The 16,847-nt window shown below is 38.9% G+C and overlaps 2 protein-coding genes across 7 annotated transcripts in view; one reads left to right on the top strand and one right to left on the bottom strand.

The window, feature by feature from the left end:
* LOC146480589 (TNF receptor-associated factor 4-like) overlaps nucleotides 1-4,323 on the bottom strand; it is a 116,797-nt gene extending 112,474 nt beyond the window's left edge. The window contains exon 1 of the mRNA XM_085109797.1: nucleotides 4,269-4,323. The gene's annotated coding sequence lies outside the window, so the exon portion shown is untranslated. The remainder of the gene's footprint in view (nucleotides 1-4,268) is intronic.
* The window catches only part of LOC146480588 (TNF receptor-associated factor 4-like), an 83,441-nt gene extending 69,015 nt beyond the window's left edge, over nucleotides 1-14,426 (top strand). The window contains exons 1-11 of one of the 6 annotated variants that reach the window (XM_085109778.1): nucleotides 3,829-4,008; nucleotides 4,500-4,557; nucleotides 8,200-8,304; nucleotides 9,103-9,261; nucleotides 9,566-9,724; nucleotides 9,988-10,146; nucleotides 11,662-11,820; nucleotides 12,018-12,098; nucleotides 12,541-12,618; nucleotides 13,015-13,416; nucleotides 13,715-14,426. In XM_085109778.1, the coding sequence (XP_084965904.1) occupies nucleotides 3,848-4,008; nucleotides 4,500-4,557; nucleotides 8,200-8,304; nucleotides 9,103-9,261; nucleotides 9,566-9,724; nucleotides 9,988-10,146; nucleotides 11,662-11,820; nucleotides 12,018-12,098; nucleotides 12,541-12,618; nucleotides 13,015-13,416; nucleotides 13,715-13,948 (1,755 nt within the window). In that variant the 5' untranslated portion in view covers nucleotides 3,829-3,847 and the 3' untranslated portion in view covers nucleotides 13,949-14,426. Of the gene's footprint in view, nucleotides 1-3,828; nucleotides 4,009-4,499; nucleotides 4,558-8,199; nucleotides 8,305-9,102; nucleotides 9,262-9,565; nucleotides 9,725-9,987; nucleotides 10,147-11,661; nucleotides 11,821-12,017; nucleotides 12,099-12,540; nucleotides 12,619-13,014; nucleotides 13,417-13,714 lie in introns of those variants that run through there. The other 5 variants (XM_085109781.1, XM_085109783.1, XM_085109777.1 and 2 more) reach the window with 5 other exon arrangements.
* Nucleotides 14,427-16,847: the final 2,421 nt, after the last annotated feature.

The raw sequence follows: 16,847 nt of genomic DNA, 5'->3' as shown, positions 1-16,847 counted from the left end.
TGGTCTAAGACTGTCAAACAAAGCACGATTCCTTCGCCAGGAATTTACCAATTTCCACCGTTTTAAATGTTGGGTGCTTCTTAGAAGTTATTCTTTCGATTTGCCGCTTCAAAATGGTGAAATTTCCGTTTGAAAACGGCACACTTGAGTCCAGAACATGTTAACAATATGGGGCCAAATTTAATCTGTTTTTAATAAATAGATCAAATGATGCGTTGACGTCACACAGGTAGGGGTGAGTGGGTCCCCTCCCTCGCGATTTAAGCGACAAGAATGGATTTTGATTGGCCTGCTTCTGTTGAAGACAATCAGAACAATACACCCCGAGTAGGAGAGGGGTGAGTTTAATGAATAAATTAATGTACCGATTTGTAGCTACGAGGAAGAAAAAAAAAAAAGAAATCGACCCGTTTTTAGACACGGTATGCCCCCTCAGGGCATCCCGCGTAAAAAAAAAAAAAAGAAATCGACCCGTTTTTAGACACGGTATGCCCCTTCAGGGCATCCCGCGTAAAAAAAAAAAAAAGAAATCGACCCGTTTTTAGACACGGTATGCCCCTTCAGGGCATCCCGCGTAAAAAAAAAAAAAAAAAAAAAAAGAAATCGACCCGTTTTTAGACACGGTATGCCCCTTCAGGGCATCCCGCGTAAAAAGCTATACTTGTTATACCTCGGCATGTCGCAGTTCACCAATCCACGAAGTGACAAAATACCCTGAGCCCAGGCTTTATCAGGAAAGAACTAGAAAGCGAAAATCCCTTGGTTAAGAGCCAGTTTATCTGCTTTCTTTATCATTTATCCTTGACTCTTGGCTCAATATCATCAAGAATCTAGGGATCCTTCCCATTATCAAACAAACGAAACAAAACAAAAAAATACCGAGGACGTAATGAACCCTGTCTGTGACCAATGTGGTCGGCTCGGTTGTTATATCTCTGACAGTCTTCTGAGATAATGATCATGAGACCACAAGTTGGCATTCTTTTAGATTTGCGGAGCAGACACGAGAAAATGGAAATTAGTGTGATAAAAAAGCGTGTTTGCGTTGTGGTGTACGAAAAGGGAAGTAGAGTAATTCAAGGAATCCAAGCGTTGTAGGTGGGACGTGACCTCTTTGAAGGTTAAGATTAGCCTCCTATTTATTTTTCTCGGAGGAAAAACGCGAAAGCGCGCAAAAAATAATAAATGCTTCCCACGAGGAGACCCTTTTCGAAAGGGTTGTAAATTTATAAATCTTATCTATGGGACAATGAATTTTTTAAATGAAATCAAACTTCACTCGTTTAACCATTCGTTCGATAAGGCCAGAAGAAATTCTATGGAATTTTTCTAATTTATTGCGTTTGACGATAGGAGAACGCAGTCCTAAACTTGGGTGTCCTGTGATCACATGGGTATCCTGTGGTCACCTATCACGTGATTTCGCAGGCGTGAAGAATCGAGATTTTTTGGGTGGAAGGGCGGGCGATGTGCAAAATCTGCGCCATTTTGAATTTTGAATAAGAACTATGCGCATGCATCTATTTATTTTTATCAAGAGCGCGGGCTCTGATAAGTGTCTCGTTTATCTTTTGGCTCCAAGACGCCCATTTCGCGTTTTCGGAAGGAAAACACACCTTTTCGAAACGGTAAATCGAAAGAGGAACTTCTAAGGAATACTCGACAGTTTTAACAGCGGAAATCCAAGTATTAACGGCGAAGAAATTATGCTTCGAGGAAAATTTGTGGTTTTACCGAGGCGACGAGCTGGCGGACATCTCAAATCATTGTTTTCGCCATGGAATTTCTTGGTAATGTTCGAGCGTTTGTCGCGATACAACTCACAAAGAATTACAGGTTTGATTGTGAATTTTTACTGAAATACTATTCTAATTGCTCGATTCTTCGTATTCCGAACAGTTTTTGCAAAACGCACAGGTCGATAAATTCGCTTCAAAATTGACTCGCAATTCCTTCAAATTGCTAGCAAGTCGGTCGCCTCGCGGCAAAAATTATACGCGTTCCCTTCTTAGACCTGTACAAAGACTTATTTGAATAAAATTTTCCTTCAGGAAAGCGTTATTGCCTGTTTTTCTTTCTATTTTCATTGATGAAACGTGACGACTGCCTAATCTTGCGTAATCAAACACGACTGCCATGTGACGAGAGGATCAAATTTCATCGAAATTTTCGAAATTTTTACCTTAAGGTTTGTTTTTTGGGTAATCTTTAATTCGCAGCCACAGTAGGGCATTTCATTCGACAATTAGAAATTCTAGCTATTCTAGACCAAAGGAGTGCTGTTTCTTTGACCCAGGAAGTTGTCTATTTTTACTGCAATATGCTAATTTGTGAAATTAGTGGAAAACACACGGACTGCAATGGGTTAATATGTACCCGAAATCCCCCTCCTCACCCCACCCCTCCCCCACACACCGACTCAAGTGTATTAAGGCTTGACCAACCTAATTGTTATGCACATTTTTATTTGGAGGGGAAGCATTTGTCCGATCTCTGTGAAACTTGGCAAACAGTTTACTATCGGTGTCCTTATTAATTTTCCAAAATTTGCTGTATCATATTCTAGTCACGTGACCTGAAAACGACATATATATCGCTTAAAATCTATTCAAAAATGGGGAACAAAAAGCTACATTATATCAATCTTGATTGTTGCTTACTTGATTAGCCCTTCTAAGGGCTTTATCATCCCGCCTTTTAATGATGTCCACATCTTAAGAGTAATGGCCAATTAAGGAAAATGGGTCACGTGACATGATAAATGTCCAAATATCTTAAAACATAAATAACGAGTACCATCTTAAAAGGCGGAATTAGGTTGGCACAGTTATACTAAACATTTTAATGGCAAACGTTTTCAAAATTTTGGAGTATAAATGTTCCCCATTTTCAAAAACAAGTTATGTGACGTCATCAACCAAGGAATGTCACGTGACACTTAGGAAGACTTCCGTTTGGTCAAGAAAGTCAGGCAGTTTAAGGAATGAATTTCCTCTATAGTTTAAATTCTTTTCTCGACAGAGAATAGAGGTTCCTCAAAATCTTTGCTGGGGGTCTTTCAAGGACAAATAACCAAGCCTTAAAGTACTTGAGGACCTGAATGACACTTTTCCAATGGCAATTTAAGTCTCCAAAATAGCAATTTCGAACGCACTTCATTAATCCCTGATTACTCCTAGTATATACTGAATAAATACTTCACATAAGCCGTGGTTACACTGTGTGACGTTCTAGGCAACTTTAGCTACCGCGCGTGGTTATTTTAAAAAAAAATGAGAACATAACGTAATAGTTTCCGCTAGAGGGTGCAGGGGAATTTCTGACGACGTTCTATTTTACGGTCGACGAGATCCTCGTTACAAAACATCGCATTATGCATGCAGTCTCATTTTCGTATGTGGTGCATTCTTATAATTTGGGTGGTTTCACATAAACGACATAAAGATTCAGCAACGTAAGGGAGAGTATTAAATGACGCGAAAATCGGGCGATAGATTCTCGCAGTGATCTATGCAACCAGACTGTTGCGAAAATACCTGACCTGCGATGCCGGTGCAGTGCTCTATCAATTGAGCTATCAAGCCAACTGGTAGCCTGCGTCACAGACGGACTATAACCCCCGGTAATAACCGGGGGTTATGGTACGTCTGTGACGCAGGCTAGCCAACTGGGAGCTAGTCATGTTCTGAGTTCATAATATACCCGTGAAGAATAAATGAATGTGAATATATATGAAACATCTTCGAAATCCTCGGCCTCGTCGTCCCACGAAGTCCATTTCCAACACCTGCAAAAGCAAGATCGGAAGTTAAGAGTGTACCGCATGGAACTATTCTATGAAGAGTACATGGGCATGCATGAACTTAGATTTGGAGCCTATTACTTTTTGTTTGTTGACCAGTTGTCACCAGGTCAAACCTGCCCGATCTGTCTTGTGGCCATGAGGAATCCCGTGCAGACAATATGCGGCCATCGCTTCTGCGAAGATTGCTTGTTGGGAACATTCAGGTTCCGTTTTCATCTTGTATGCTCTTCCGTGATTGTATTACATTTTAGTCAAACAGATTACCACTTCAACACCAGCAACACTTTTTTTGTATTAACCGAAAACTGAGAAGGGAATGCTGATTGTCCCTTTAGAGATGTCATTTATTAAAATACAGCCTTGCAGCTCAAAGAGCTAAATTGCGCATTATTGAAATTACTGAGGAGACGCACAGACAACGTGCAACGCATTTTTATGTATCATTACTCAGACTACTGTTGACGCTCGACGGGAATCGTTTTCTTAGCACACATCCAACTAACGATAATATCAGTGGCATAGGCTTATTATAACTCTACCATTTATATATATGCCACTTTTTCGTGGTTAAAAGAACAGTTACGCAGTGTCTACGCTGGAAAGAAGACCAAACAAGTCTGTTGTTTATATGACACCCGAGTCTTTCTAATTCTTTTGACCAATTATATGATGACATCATAATCTATTTCTGTAGGCAAGGGAATGTTCGCGTCTGTCCTCAAGATAGAAGTCCTATACCTGCCCTGGGAGGGGTAAGTAACTGGCTATGAGAAACATAGCCTCCCACGCAAACGCTCTTTGGGCTCGTCACACATTCTCCCGTGGGAGAGGAATGCACGACAAGCCCAAAGAGCTCCTTCGTAAGAGGCTTTGAAAGACGTCGTTATATATATTTTTTACAGAGGCGATATTTATAATTGCAGATGTCAGCTGGCATGACCTGTAACACCATTTGTTTTGTCATCATTGAAAATACTTTGTTTTCTTCTATCGTAACCTATCCTACTCCAGTTAATGTTTTAAGCTTCAGGGAAATACGAATTAGACGAACGAACGATTGGACTTCTGGAAATTAGTAAGAAGCCTGATTCTCTTCGCGATTCACTAGTGTTTTGGAATGAAGAGCCGTCACTTGACCTGTTGGCAACAACATTGCTTCAGTGTAGTTGGTAAAAAAACTTGACTGGAAAATGTACATTCGCCTTTGTCCATAGGCGAGAAAGGCTTCGTAGGTCCCTGCTAAAAGGCAACCTAACTGATATATTGCTGAACTTAGTAAGAAGAGATGATACCTCTTCTTATTTAAGTTTATAACGGGGTGCAGCTTGACTGATCACAATGGCTGTAATGTAACAATGTAACTGTATATATTAGTTTCACGAAGAGTTTATGTAGGAAGTCAACTAATACGAAAAACATTTGAGGTGCTTTTCAAGGATGTAATATAACTAAGCTTTCGACAGAGTGAATCGAAATTGAGTCTGAGACTGGTCTCTAAAGTTTAAAGTTTAAAGTTTAAAGTTTAGCTCACAGTGTAATCAATATCCTATGTCACTCAGGATCAAGTGGAAAATTCTTGTTTTAATTTCCTGAAGAAACATAATACCAACACTTCGTAGCTTATCGACTAAACTGTTGAAAACAAAGAAAACCAGTCAGGAAAACACTTCCTTAACTAATGAAAGGTCACAGGTAATATTCTTATCTATCAACGGTTTTTTCTTTATTTGCCATCACCTTTGTTATCTAGATTCGTACAATGACTGGAGATCTTAGCAAGCTCTTCTGAGCTTTTCGAAGATCCCCGAGTTAGCAGTTACCAGCGTTTTTTTCCCTGTGCACTGAGTTGGTTTTGTACATAACTACTGATAGACTTTTTAAACACTCTAAACAAGTTTAAATTCACTAAACCACTTGGTAAACTTCCTGAATTATTCCATATTTGTGCCCCCGCTATATTTCAACTAGAATTTCTCATAACTTGTCCTGTTATAGTCAATATGTAAATTAGAAGCGGATCGCGTATCCTTACTATGAACACTTTCGTTCACGATAAAGTACATTGGTAATGAATCATTAAAGTAGGTTAAGTATCTTTGGGGCCACGAATGTTGGCCTGCTTTCTTCTCTGTACTTGGAGAACGTCGTTATTCTTACTATTTTGTTTTGAATCAGGAACATAGACTTTATTAAGCCTGGATGGATACGCACTTGTCCAAATAATATTACAATTTGTCAAATATGGGTATACCGCAGGGCCGGGTTGTTCAAAGCCCGATTAAGCTAATCCTGGGTTAACGTGAACTTTGATTGGAGTTTTATTGCTAATCAGTAAGGATGCTACCAAAAGATTTTTGTCCCTCAGTTTTGACTTGGGCTTTCCTATACCATTAGCATAAAATAAGCCTTTAAAAGCATTTATGAAAACCTCGGTTAACTTTTAATCGGGGATTAGCGTTAATCGGCTTTCGAACAACCGAGCCCAGTATTATAGATTGTTAGTAAGGTTTTGAGGGATAAGTAATTCCTTGCCTTAGCTATGATACCTGTGACTGTCGATAGTTTGGTTGATACGTTGCCAATGTGGTGTTTCCGTGAAAGCTCATCGTCAACGTACACTTCCAGAAATTTTGTGTACTTAACCTGCTCAATTTGGTGTTCATTTTTTTATTGTCCTTTCCTGACCAGTGTTACTTTTCCTGGTTATAAATATATTAAATTACATTTTTTTTAGCTCTAAGAGATAGCTTATTCATCGAAAGCTAGGAAATAACTTGCTTTAGCTCGTTATTCATGACTCCATATAACAAGTCTAGTAAATAGCTGTGGCTTTAAAAGAAATTTTGTATCACCGGCAAAATGACATTATGCTTATTAAGCACTTACAGATGTCATTAATATAGATTAGAAACAGATTACATTTGATTAGAAAAAGGTCCAAATACTAAAGACACATCTTTTTAAATTAGCTTTTTATTAGTTCTCTTATTAACTCATATTTTAATTTTATTGTTTTTTCCGGAGATTGTAAATTATTATTGTTGTTATTATTTAGATTAGCCATTCATTACTTTATATTAAGATTTTGTAATGTGCATTCGATCATATCTCTATAGCATGTTAGACTGCGCAATATAAGAAATAAACATTATTATTATTATTATCATTAAATACTGACACTTGGGGTACTCCACATTTGATTTCTAGGCTTTCAGATTTAAACGACTTTTATTTCACAATCTGTTTTCTATTCGCTGTGTGTTTTTTGTGGCAGCAATGCATGCTTGAAATATTGCGTTATACTTAACAAGCTTTTTATACATGATCTTCTCCACAATTTCACTAAAGCATGGAAAAACAGATAGTTACATATTGTTGGCTTAGAAGACTGGAGTAACAATAGAACTACAGTCGAACCTGTATTAAGCGGTCACCCTCTATTAAGCGGTCAGTTGTCAAAGTCCCGAAAATTACTTCCCTTAATTACTGTAATTTTGACCTCTATTAAGCCGTCACCTCTGTTAAGCGGTCGCGGTCACCCTTTGCTAAGTCCCGAAGAGCTGTTTCTATTGTCTTGACCTGTATTAAACGGCCACTTTGGAAAAGAAAACCATTCAAATACTACAGTAGTTCAAACAAGTACAAATAGCACACCAGGTAATTGATTTCCTTGTTTATTTTCACAAATCATTAAATCGCCGAATACATTACTCGAACATTACTGTTTCTGCCTTGAGGTCAAAGTCTTGCCATCATTGCGGATCGAAATCTTCTTTCATTAATTTCTGTTTAAGCCAAGTGCACGAGAAGTCATCCCCTTGAAAATGATATTCACATGGCACTTCTAGACCATAGCCACCTCATCTGTTTACGCGCTTGCCTTTAATGATGGCCTTTCCTGAATTCGATGGTCTCTTTCTGTTTTGTTACTCCCTTTCTATGTTCTATTTTTTTCAATCCATGTTATTGTTGCAGTTACTTTTAACCGAGTAAGTGTTTTTTTGGAGCGCTTTTATGCATAAACTGTACACTAGCTACGTCATTAACTGTAATATAAAATAGCATTTTCGCCGTGTTCTGACCTGTATTTGGTACAACCTGTATTAAGCGGTCAACCTGCATTAAGCGGTCACTTAGCCATTCCCCGAGGGTGACCGCTTAATACAGGTTCGACTGTACTTACAATTCATCAGGAATAATACCAGTTTTAAATGGGTGGTTGAACACATGCAGTGATGGTGTTATTTGCCTTACTGAAAACTTGAGGAGTTAAGGGCTCAAAATACTATTTCAGATCAGATTATAGTGGAATTAAGGGCAGCGCAGTCACGAGAAACAAATGCATTTTTTTCAACTACTCTAATTGGAGTTTAATTTCTTCCCTGATTATACAGTTCTTTCGTGATGTGGCCTGGGAAAGGGATATTCTTTCTCTCCGTGTCAAATGTAAAAAGAATGAAATAGGATGTGACTGGATTGGGCAATTACGTCATTATGAGGTAATTAACGTGTCTTGTCTAAATATTAGTTGTTTTGAAGGGTGCTTCTGCTATGATCTTTATTCCAAGTACCTTTTTACTGAGGTTGTGAGCACCGAGTTAAGTTCTCGGTAGTAGTAAGGGTCTCGTTCTTTACTAATTTTATTTTTTCTGTGTGTGTGTGAGTGTGTCGCGTCTGTCCAAGAGACAATGCATAAGACTTCGTGTATGACCAAATAACGTGTCACATACAAGACGGCGGATGCAAGACAAATGACCAAAAATAAGACTTTACCATTCATAGAGAGAAGTATCTCGGAAGTTCCTGATGATTACTTTAAATCATTTCTGTCCAGACCTGTAAAAATCCGAACTTGAACATTGATGATGGCAAACGTTTGCAAAAGTTTGCGTTTTAATACAATACCGGCGATCACCACCGGCGTAATCGGGTAAGGAAAGGGGAGGGCCCCGATCTCACTCATTTTTTCTCGCTTCCCTCGCTCCCCCTCTCTTTTCCTGATGTATTCTGTGAGTCAATGTTCTTTCGAATCAAAATGGCGTCGGCTGTGAAGCGTTCACGAACGGTTGCCCTTAGCGCAGGGATGGTTCTGGAGTCGTTAGAACAAAAAGGTGATGGCAATGATAGCATGTCGAGTGGCGAAGAAAGCTAACAAAGCTCTCCATAATTGGAAAAATTTCCTGTATGGAGAGAATTTACCGTCGAAATTTAGGTCCCACTGGTATTGTTCCGCCTGGTAAGAAATACGTGATTGTATTAGAGGTAACTACAGTAACGAAACGTACCCTCTCTTGCAGGAACACTTTGACTCTTGCCTCTATGAAGATGTGGCTTGTGAAGACTGTGAGGAAGAAATGCAGAGGAGATTCTTAGACGAACACATGACATCGGAGTGTCGCAACAGGATTTTGCAGTGCGAATATTGTGAGAAGGAGTTTCCCTTCTGGTGCAAAGAGGTGAGCCATTTCTTTACACATCGCTTCCTGACTGACGACTTAATTTATGACAATTAAATGTTAGTGGTAGAAATACTGGATTATTCAGACACTGCATGGTTAATTTAAAGTTTGGTCTAAGTCCCGCTTCCAACGTCCAACTTAACATGTATCGAACCCTCTGCAAATAAACAAAAACAATAGCTTTTGCTTATGTACATTAGGTACGGCACATGTAATGTTCCACGTTTGAACCAGGCCTAATTCAGTCGAACTAAAATGAGTTACATCCAGTAACGGTAACGAAACGTGCCCTCTTTCCCAGGAACATTTAGACTCGTGCCTCTATGAAGTTGTGGCTTGTGAAGACTGCAGGGAAGAAATGCAGAGGAGATTGCTATACAAACACATGTCATCGGAGTGTCGAAACAGGATTGTGCAGTGTCAATATTGTGAAAAGGAGTTTGCCTTCTGGTGCGCAGAGGTGAGCCATTTCTTTATACATCGCCTCGTGACTGACGTCTTAATTTATGATAATTAAAAGTTGGTAGTTACTCCGAAAATGGTCAATTCAAAGTTTGCCTAAGCCCTAGTTCCAAAGTCAAACTTATCATGTGTCGAACCCCCTGTAAATTACGAAAAACAATGGCATATGCACTGTTCCATGTTTAAATCCTGCCTAATTCAGTCGAACTAAAACGACTGAATTGCATCCAGTAACGGTAACGAACGTTCCCTGTTTCCCAGGAACACTTAAACTCGTGCCTCTATGAAGATATGGCTTGTGAAGACTGCGGGGAAGAAATACAGAGGAGATTGCTAAACGAACACATGTCATCAGAGTGTCTCAACAGGATTGTGCAGTGTGAATATTGTGAGGAGGAGTTTGTCTTCTGGCGCACAGAGGTGAGCCATTTCTTTACACATCACTCGTCACGGACGACTTAATTTATACAATTAACACTGACTATCTCAATTGAATATGAGGACCTGGAAGATCCTCACATTCAATTTTAATCTTCAAAAAAGATTTCACTGATAACTCTTCCATCAGCTTCTCTTGACAAGTAGGTAGCTAATATGAAATACGGAAAAATTGAACTTTCTTAAGATTTTTTGATTCAAACTTTTCGAACCCCGGACTGTGCTCGAAACCCAGTGACGAGATGGAGAATTTTGCAAGACTTGCAATTTTTCAATTCTGGAGAATACAGCTCATTAAAAACCTCCGAATTCACTACTTATAAACGATGACCCTTGACGTTTATAATATGATTAATTGAAATCGTAAGCTTTAATTACTTACAAGGTTTATGTACTTTGAGCACTTATGGCAACATGCGATTTAACTCAAGTTCAGAGGAATAAATTGCAAAAGTGGCTCGTACTCACAGGGTCCTCGTGGAAAGTTCCACCCATCGTCTGTGAAAATCTGTTAAAAAATTTGGCCGCAATCCAGTTTCTCTTCCACAGGTGAGAGGTGAAAGTTGTGACATTAGGCTAACACGGCTATATTTCCATCGAACCTGTCATGAACGGATTTTGGCAACAAACCAAAAAATGGGATAACTGTCGCTTTGAAATTTCTGCACAAAACAAGATTAAACATTTCTTACCAATTTGATCGTAACAAAAACACTGAAAGATTTTCATTGAAGCTGTCATTATGGCCGCGTTAGTCGAATTTCACAACTTCCACCTCCTACTTGAAAAAAAAAAAAAAGAAAAAGAAAACTTGACTGCGGCCAAATGTTTTAACAGAGTTCACAGACGATGGGCGGAACTTTCCACTGATATTTAGAGAAGCCGGTGCCGCTTTTGCAATTTATTCCTCTGAACTTATTTATGGATAAATCACGTTGCGATAAGTGCTCAAAGTAGATAAACGTGAAGAGTCATCGTTTATAAGTAGGGAATTAGGAGGTTTTTAATGATCTGTATTCCCCATTACTAACAACTGCAAGGCTTGCAAAATTCACGATCTCGCAGGTGGGTTTCGGGCACAGCCCAGGGTGCGTAAAGTTCGAAACAGAAAATTTCAAGAAAGTTAAAATTCTCCTTTTGTATTTCATATTCCTTTACCCACCTGCCAAGAGAAGTTGATGGAAGAGTTAACAGTGTAATCTATTTTTTAGTTGAAAATTGAATATGAGGATCTTAGAGATAGCCGCTCTTATACGTTGGCTAGTAGAAAAATTCGATTTCCCCGACACTAGTTGATTTCTAGTTTGTCCTAAGCCCCAATTCCAACGTCCAACTTAACATGTGTTGAACCCTTTGCAAATTGGCAAAAACAATAGGTTTTGCTCATTTACACTAGGTACGGCACATGCAATGTTCCACGTTTGAACAGGGCTAAATTCAGTCTAACTAAAATGAGTTACATCCAGTAACGGTAACGAAACGTGCCCTCTTTCCCAGGAACACTTAAAAACGTGCCTCTATAAAGTTGTGGCTTGTGAAGACTGCAAGGAAGCAATGCAGAGGAGATTCCTAGACGAACACATGTCATCGGAGTGTCTCAACAGATTTGTGCAGTGTGTATATTGTGGGGAGGCATTTGCCTTCTGGTGCACTGAGGTGAGCCATTTCCTTATACATCACCTCGTGACTGACGACTTAATGTATGAGAATTAAACGTTGGTAGTGGAGAAACTCGATCACTCCGGCACTGGTTAATTCGAATTTGCCCTAAGCCCCGGTTCCAACGTCCAAATTCGTTACCTGTTTTTGTCTGTTACAGTTTTTATTTTTCGAAATATATTTTTAAATTTCAGGTTCATGAAGTTGAAGAATGCCCTCGTTTTCCCTTTGAATGTCCTCAACAATGTGGATTGCAGGCGATACCTCTAGAGGAGGTACAGAAATCATAAAGTTACCACTAGCGCTCACCACAGTACGATTTATTCGTAAAACTAAAACAGGAAAGGCTACATTATGACATGGCTTCAAGCGTGGAAAAACTAACGGGATACCAAGTTGTGATTGGTTTTTATTGTAGAGAACGGATTGATAGCGATGAAAAGATACGAATTTCTTGACTCATATATTGCGCAAATTACGAATAACAACAAAATTTTCCCTACTTGGTAAGAGCACAAAGCAAACACAGAAAGTTACTACGGACTTGATAGAAAACTTCCCTTTGTCCGTGAAAACACCAACATCTCTTCCGGACTAGGTCTTTATAAAGTTGATGAATGCCGGATTGCCAAGCCATATCACATTTTACGTTGTCCTTTATCTCTTTTTCCACCCCCAATTCAAGCTCGTTGCTAATCAAGATATCTCTGCATGCAGGTAGAGTCCGATATGAGAAATGACTGTTCGATGACGATGGTGGTCTGTCCATACCAAGGAGCTGGCTGCACCTTCCACGTGAGTTAATAAACAATATGGGAGACAAGCCTCTGCACTGCTCTTTCAAACACCCGGGTTATCTTGAAGCACTCGCCACCTTTAACGGAGAATCGTTTCTTTTGGATGCACAGTAATTTACTTATGGCTAAAGTTTGATCCTCTTCGCGCCTATGTGGCCGAGGCCATGGGCTTAAACCTCCCGCTAAACTGAAATGGATCTCCGTACGCACTATCACAATTTCCTACTTGTTTGGACTTCTTCTTGTTTCCCTCAATGATTACGAAGCCATTACTAGTTTCGGACAACTATAATTTATTCTAGTTTATTTTAGTTCTTTGGTATGCATTAAGACAAACCCTTACCCGAATTCAAATACAAACACACCATTCACTGCATGGCATTCGTTTTCTCAGGACAAACGGATGAACTTGAAAGCTCATATTGAGGAATCCACCGAGGAACACCTTAGCAAAATATGGTCGGAGCTAATGAACGCCAAAGAGAAACTGAATGAGGTTAACAAGGTATTCAAAGGACACCTGGAGGAAATACAGGGTCGCGTAGAACAACTCCAATCAGAAAAAGAAGCAATGGAGACTTCCTTGAAAAAAGTCACTGAGCAAGTAGGCGACTTGAAGCTTTCAGAGAAAAAGCTTGAGGTTGAAAATTTATCGCTGAGGGCCGAATTGGAACTACGGCTCGCAGAGATGAAAAAGAACGTTGCCTCTGAGAACAGGTCACTAAAGAAACTCATGAAGGCCATGCAAAAACGCCTCGATGCCATAGAGATCAAAGAAGAAGGGAAGGCAGTTGAGGTAACTGTATGTTTTTTTTAAATGAAGAAACGTCTGTCTTGTAAGTCATACCTGCTTTGTTCCCTAGCTTATGACGACTATCTCACAATTACGTGGCTACATTGCTAGTTCCAGTTCAAAGATTAGGAAAAAGGCCAACCTTTCTTCCTTTTCTTTAAAGTCCCACCGGGATGCCTGATTTTAGGCTAACACTTCTCCTGCTTGTGTTTCATATTTAACTAGTCACATTTCCAGTTCCTTTTCAAAATTCATGAACCATTAGCATTAACTTCTAAAATAATTATGCTCCTGTTTGCAGGGGACTTTGAAAGACGTACAAAGGGAAAGGACGTACGGTGAAAAGCGCAACAAGCAGCCTGTAGCTGTCTCTGGTTACAGTGATATGATAAATTGGCCTGGTTACAGTTACAAGGCACATAGGGCTCCTGAACCACCCTCCCCTCCTAGGGCATTTAGGGCTCCTGAACCACCCTCCCATTGGGAGAGAAATTTCAAGAGAGTTTCAGAACCCACAGAAGTTCCTTTTCAATGACGCGGTTACTGTTGTGCTCCTATATCCTATGCTTAGTCTTCCATTTTATTTAAGTGTTATATGTATTAGACATTGATGACATATCCCATTTTGTTTGTGACTGAAAGGTCAATTCAAAAGCGCCTTCAGTCGCTGTAATGGTTTATTTTGTCCTCTGTTATTGAGATTGAAGAAATCTACACACTATTCACAGCACAACTGAAAATTGAATGCACAATCATAAGAATAGTCTGAACTACTTTTAAGCAGTATTTAGCCAATGTTAGTCATAGTGTTACGTTTTTACTTGCAAAGTCAAATCACTACAATGCGGTCCTCCCTGTCGCCCTTTTTGTTAAAATCGTAGACGGTAACCATTCAACTAAAAGCTTTAACTTGTCGTTACTTAAAACAAGTGTCCTGAGCGCTTTTTTTGATAACTCACATTTTTGACTTCTAGAAATCAATAAGCTAGTTTGAAGTGGAAACGATAATTGACCAAATGAAAAACTGATCACCCATGTCCTTCTCTTTTATTAGTATAGTGTGATTCTCCTCTTCCATTTTCATCTCTTTAACAATTAGATTATGAGCTCGAGATTTCTATCGCGTGATAGCTGATGAGGGCGCAGCCCGAATCAGCTATCACGCATAGAAATCGAGAGCGGATAATCTAATTGTTTTAGTATAAATCTACTAGTCGTTCAAAACTAAACAAGTAAATTATCTATATCCTCATCGCAGACGCTTCGAAAACGCGGCGAAGCGGCCGCCATTTTGTTGAAAACCGCTGCTCACTACCTATCACAGAAAAGATAGTGAGTAGCGTAGCCAATCAGAGAACGGCATTCGTGATAGAACACTAGTAGATTTATACTAATTTCTATTATAATATTGATGATAATAAAAATTACATTAAATTTACTTTAATTTTGTTGCATAGCCTTATCTAAATCTGCGTTATATGTAAAGTTAAGTTTCTTTCTTTTGTTTCTTTTCCGTTTTTCCAGCATGTTTTGTAATTTATTGTAATTCTTATTTTCCATTATGTTCTCGTGCTCGTCTTGTTTCGCCCCGACTAGCTTTATGGCTATTTGCGGGACAAGCAACTTATATCTGAATTTGTAAAATAAATTGTTGTTGTTGTTGTTTTTGTTGTTGTTATTCTGGAAAAAGTATTTCCTGCACGGCAGTAAAAGAGTAAACACAACATTCTCTCGCATTGTACTTTCTTTCTAATTGTAAGGACCTTCTGATTTGATTACGAATACCAGATTAACTACTGGTATGAAATTCTGCATGGTACTCAAATCTTAAGTTTCCTAATTTTTCATTTGTAACAGGTTGCCGCTCATCGTGATCAATGTCACCAGGGAGGGCGCATATTTGACATGCGGCCACTTAATGAGAAGTATTTTACAAAATGAAGTGGAAACGTTTTTCGGCATATTTTTTTTTCTTTTGCGTTCTCGAAAGTTGAAAGGTTAAGTACAATTAAAGCACGTTTTGGCTTTCAAACATCATTTAATTAAATAAGCTTTACTTGGTATTGATGATGCTATGTCTATGCAGTTTGGTCGCATCAGCAGTGTTTCGTTTTGGCTCTTTATATTTACTCATCAATCATTATCTCAACTTTGGGCGGGCAACGAAACACGTACCTTATTCTTATTCACATTCGCCCTCAGATTTCAGTTTAATGTTACAAAATCGACAGAAACGTGAGCCGCGTCTTGAATTCATTTTCGCTTTGTTTGCGACACACCTTATTGTAGCTTACGTTCATGAAAACTATTGATTCTCAAAGAAAGTGACGATAAGGTATGACTTAAATGCACATTCGTAATTGTTAAGTTGCTTTTGGGGCGGGAAGGAGGGTGGACGTTTCTGATGTGGCCGGTTGCGACATATTTTCATTCCATATTCCCCCTCGTCCTCTGGAGCTCGCATTCAGTCTGAATTTAATATTTCGAAAGAAGCCTATTTTTCATCGTCGGGACATAATACCGGGCAGATGTGAGCTTTTTTACTTTTGCAACTGATTTCATTCAGATTCTTTACCTGGGTGATAACCGGGATCAAATCAAATCAAATCTCCTCAATCCGAGCGGGTTCCCCTTCCAATAAGTTAAATTCCTAAAGACCAGTTCAAACGAACAACGCAAATGCAAGCGCAAGAACAAGCAAACGCACGTGTGAACTACCACAATGCAAATGCAAACGCAAGCGCCAAAGCAATAAATGGAAAATTTTTCATTTCTCGAGAATCAGTACCCAAATTTGGGACTCTATTCCTCATTCGATTAAACTACTCAAACGTCCGTTCTTTCGCAAAAAGATAAAGGAATTATTACTAAATTTCTTGCGGTCAGAAGATGATTATGTCGAAGTCTCCCGTCTTACTAAGTTATTTAAGACCTTAGGTTAATAGCTTCTCTTCGTAATTTTAATGTATTTGCTTTGTAATTATGTTAGTTTATCCTATTCACTGTATAGTAGTGTATTCACTGTTATTTAGTCCATCTATATATAAATAAACTTTGTACTTGTAATATGTCCTCAGATCTCCCCGCTTCGATTAGTTCATAAGCTATTTGCAGTGGAAAAGTAATATAATTAGTTACATTTCTAATTTTCAATAAAATGTTGTTGTTGTTGTTGTTTTTGTTGTTAAAGACAAAGCGAAGACAAACGTTTCATGCCTCTACGGTTTAAGTTCAAGTCCATCTTTAATCTCGTTCGATCTCAGAGTCCTCGTTTCCCGACTGCTGGTCTAGGGTAACGCGTAATTTTTAAAAGCTTAGGAGTTCCACAGCTGATTTTTTCGGCTTCAATGTCGAGCATGCCTATAGAAGCGAGTGTCAAGTTGATCACCAACTATTTATTTAATTTTATATGGAACAAAAAACCTGATAAAATA

This window comes from Pavona decussata, unplaced genomic scaffold, assembly GCF_977016875.1.
Source record: "Pavona decussata unplaced genomic scaffold, jaPavDecu1.1 SCAFFOLD_53, whole genome shotgun sequence".
NCBI lineage: Eukaryota > Metazoa > Cnidaria > Anthozoa > Scleractinia > Agariciidae > Pavona > Pavona decussata.
The sequence above is the reverse complement of the archived record's forward strand: the minus strand, read 5'-3'. Positions and strand labels throughout refer to the sequence as shown.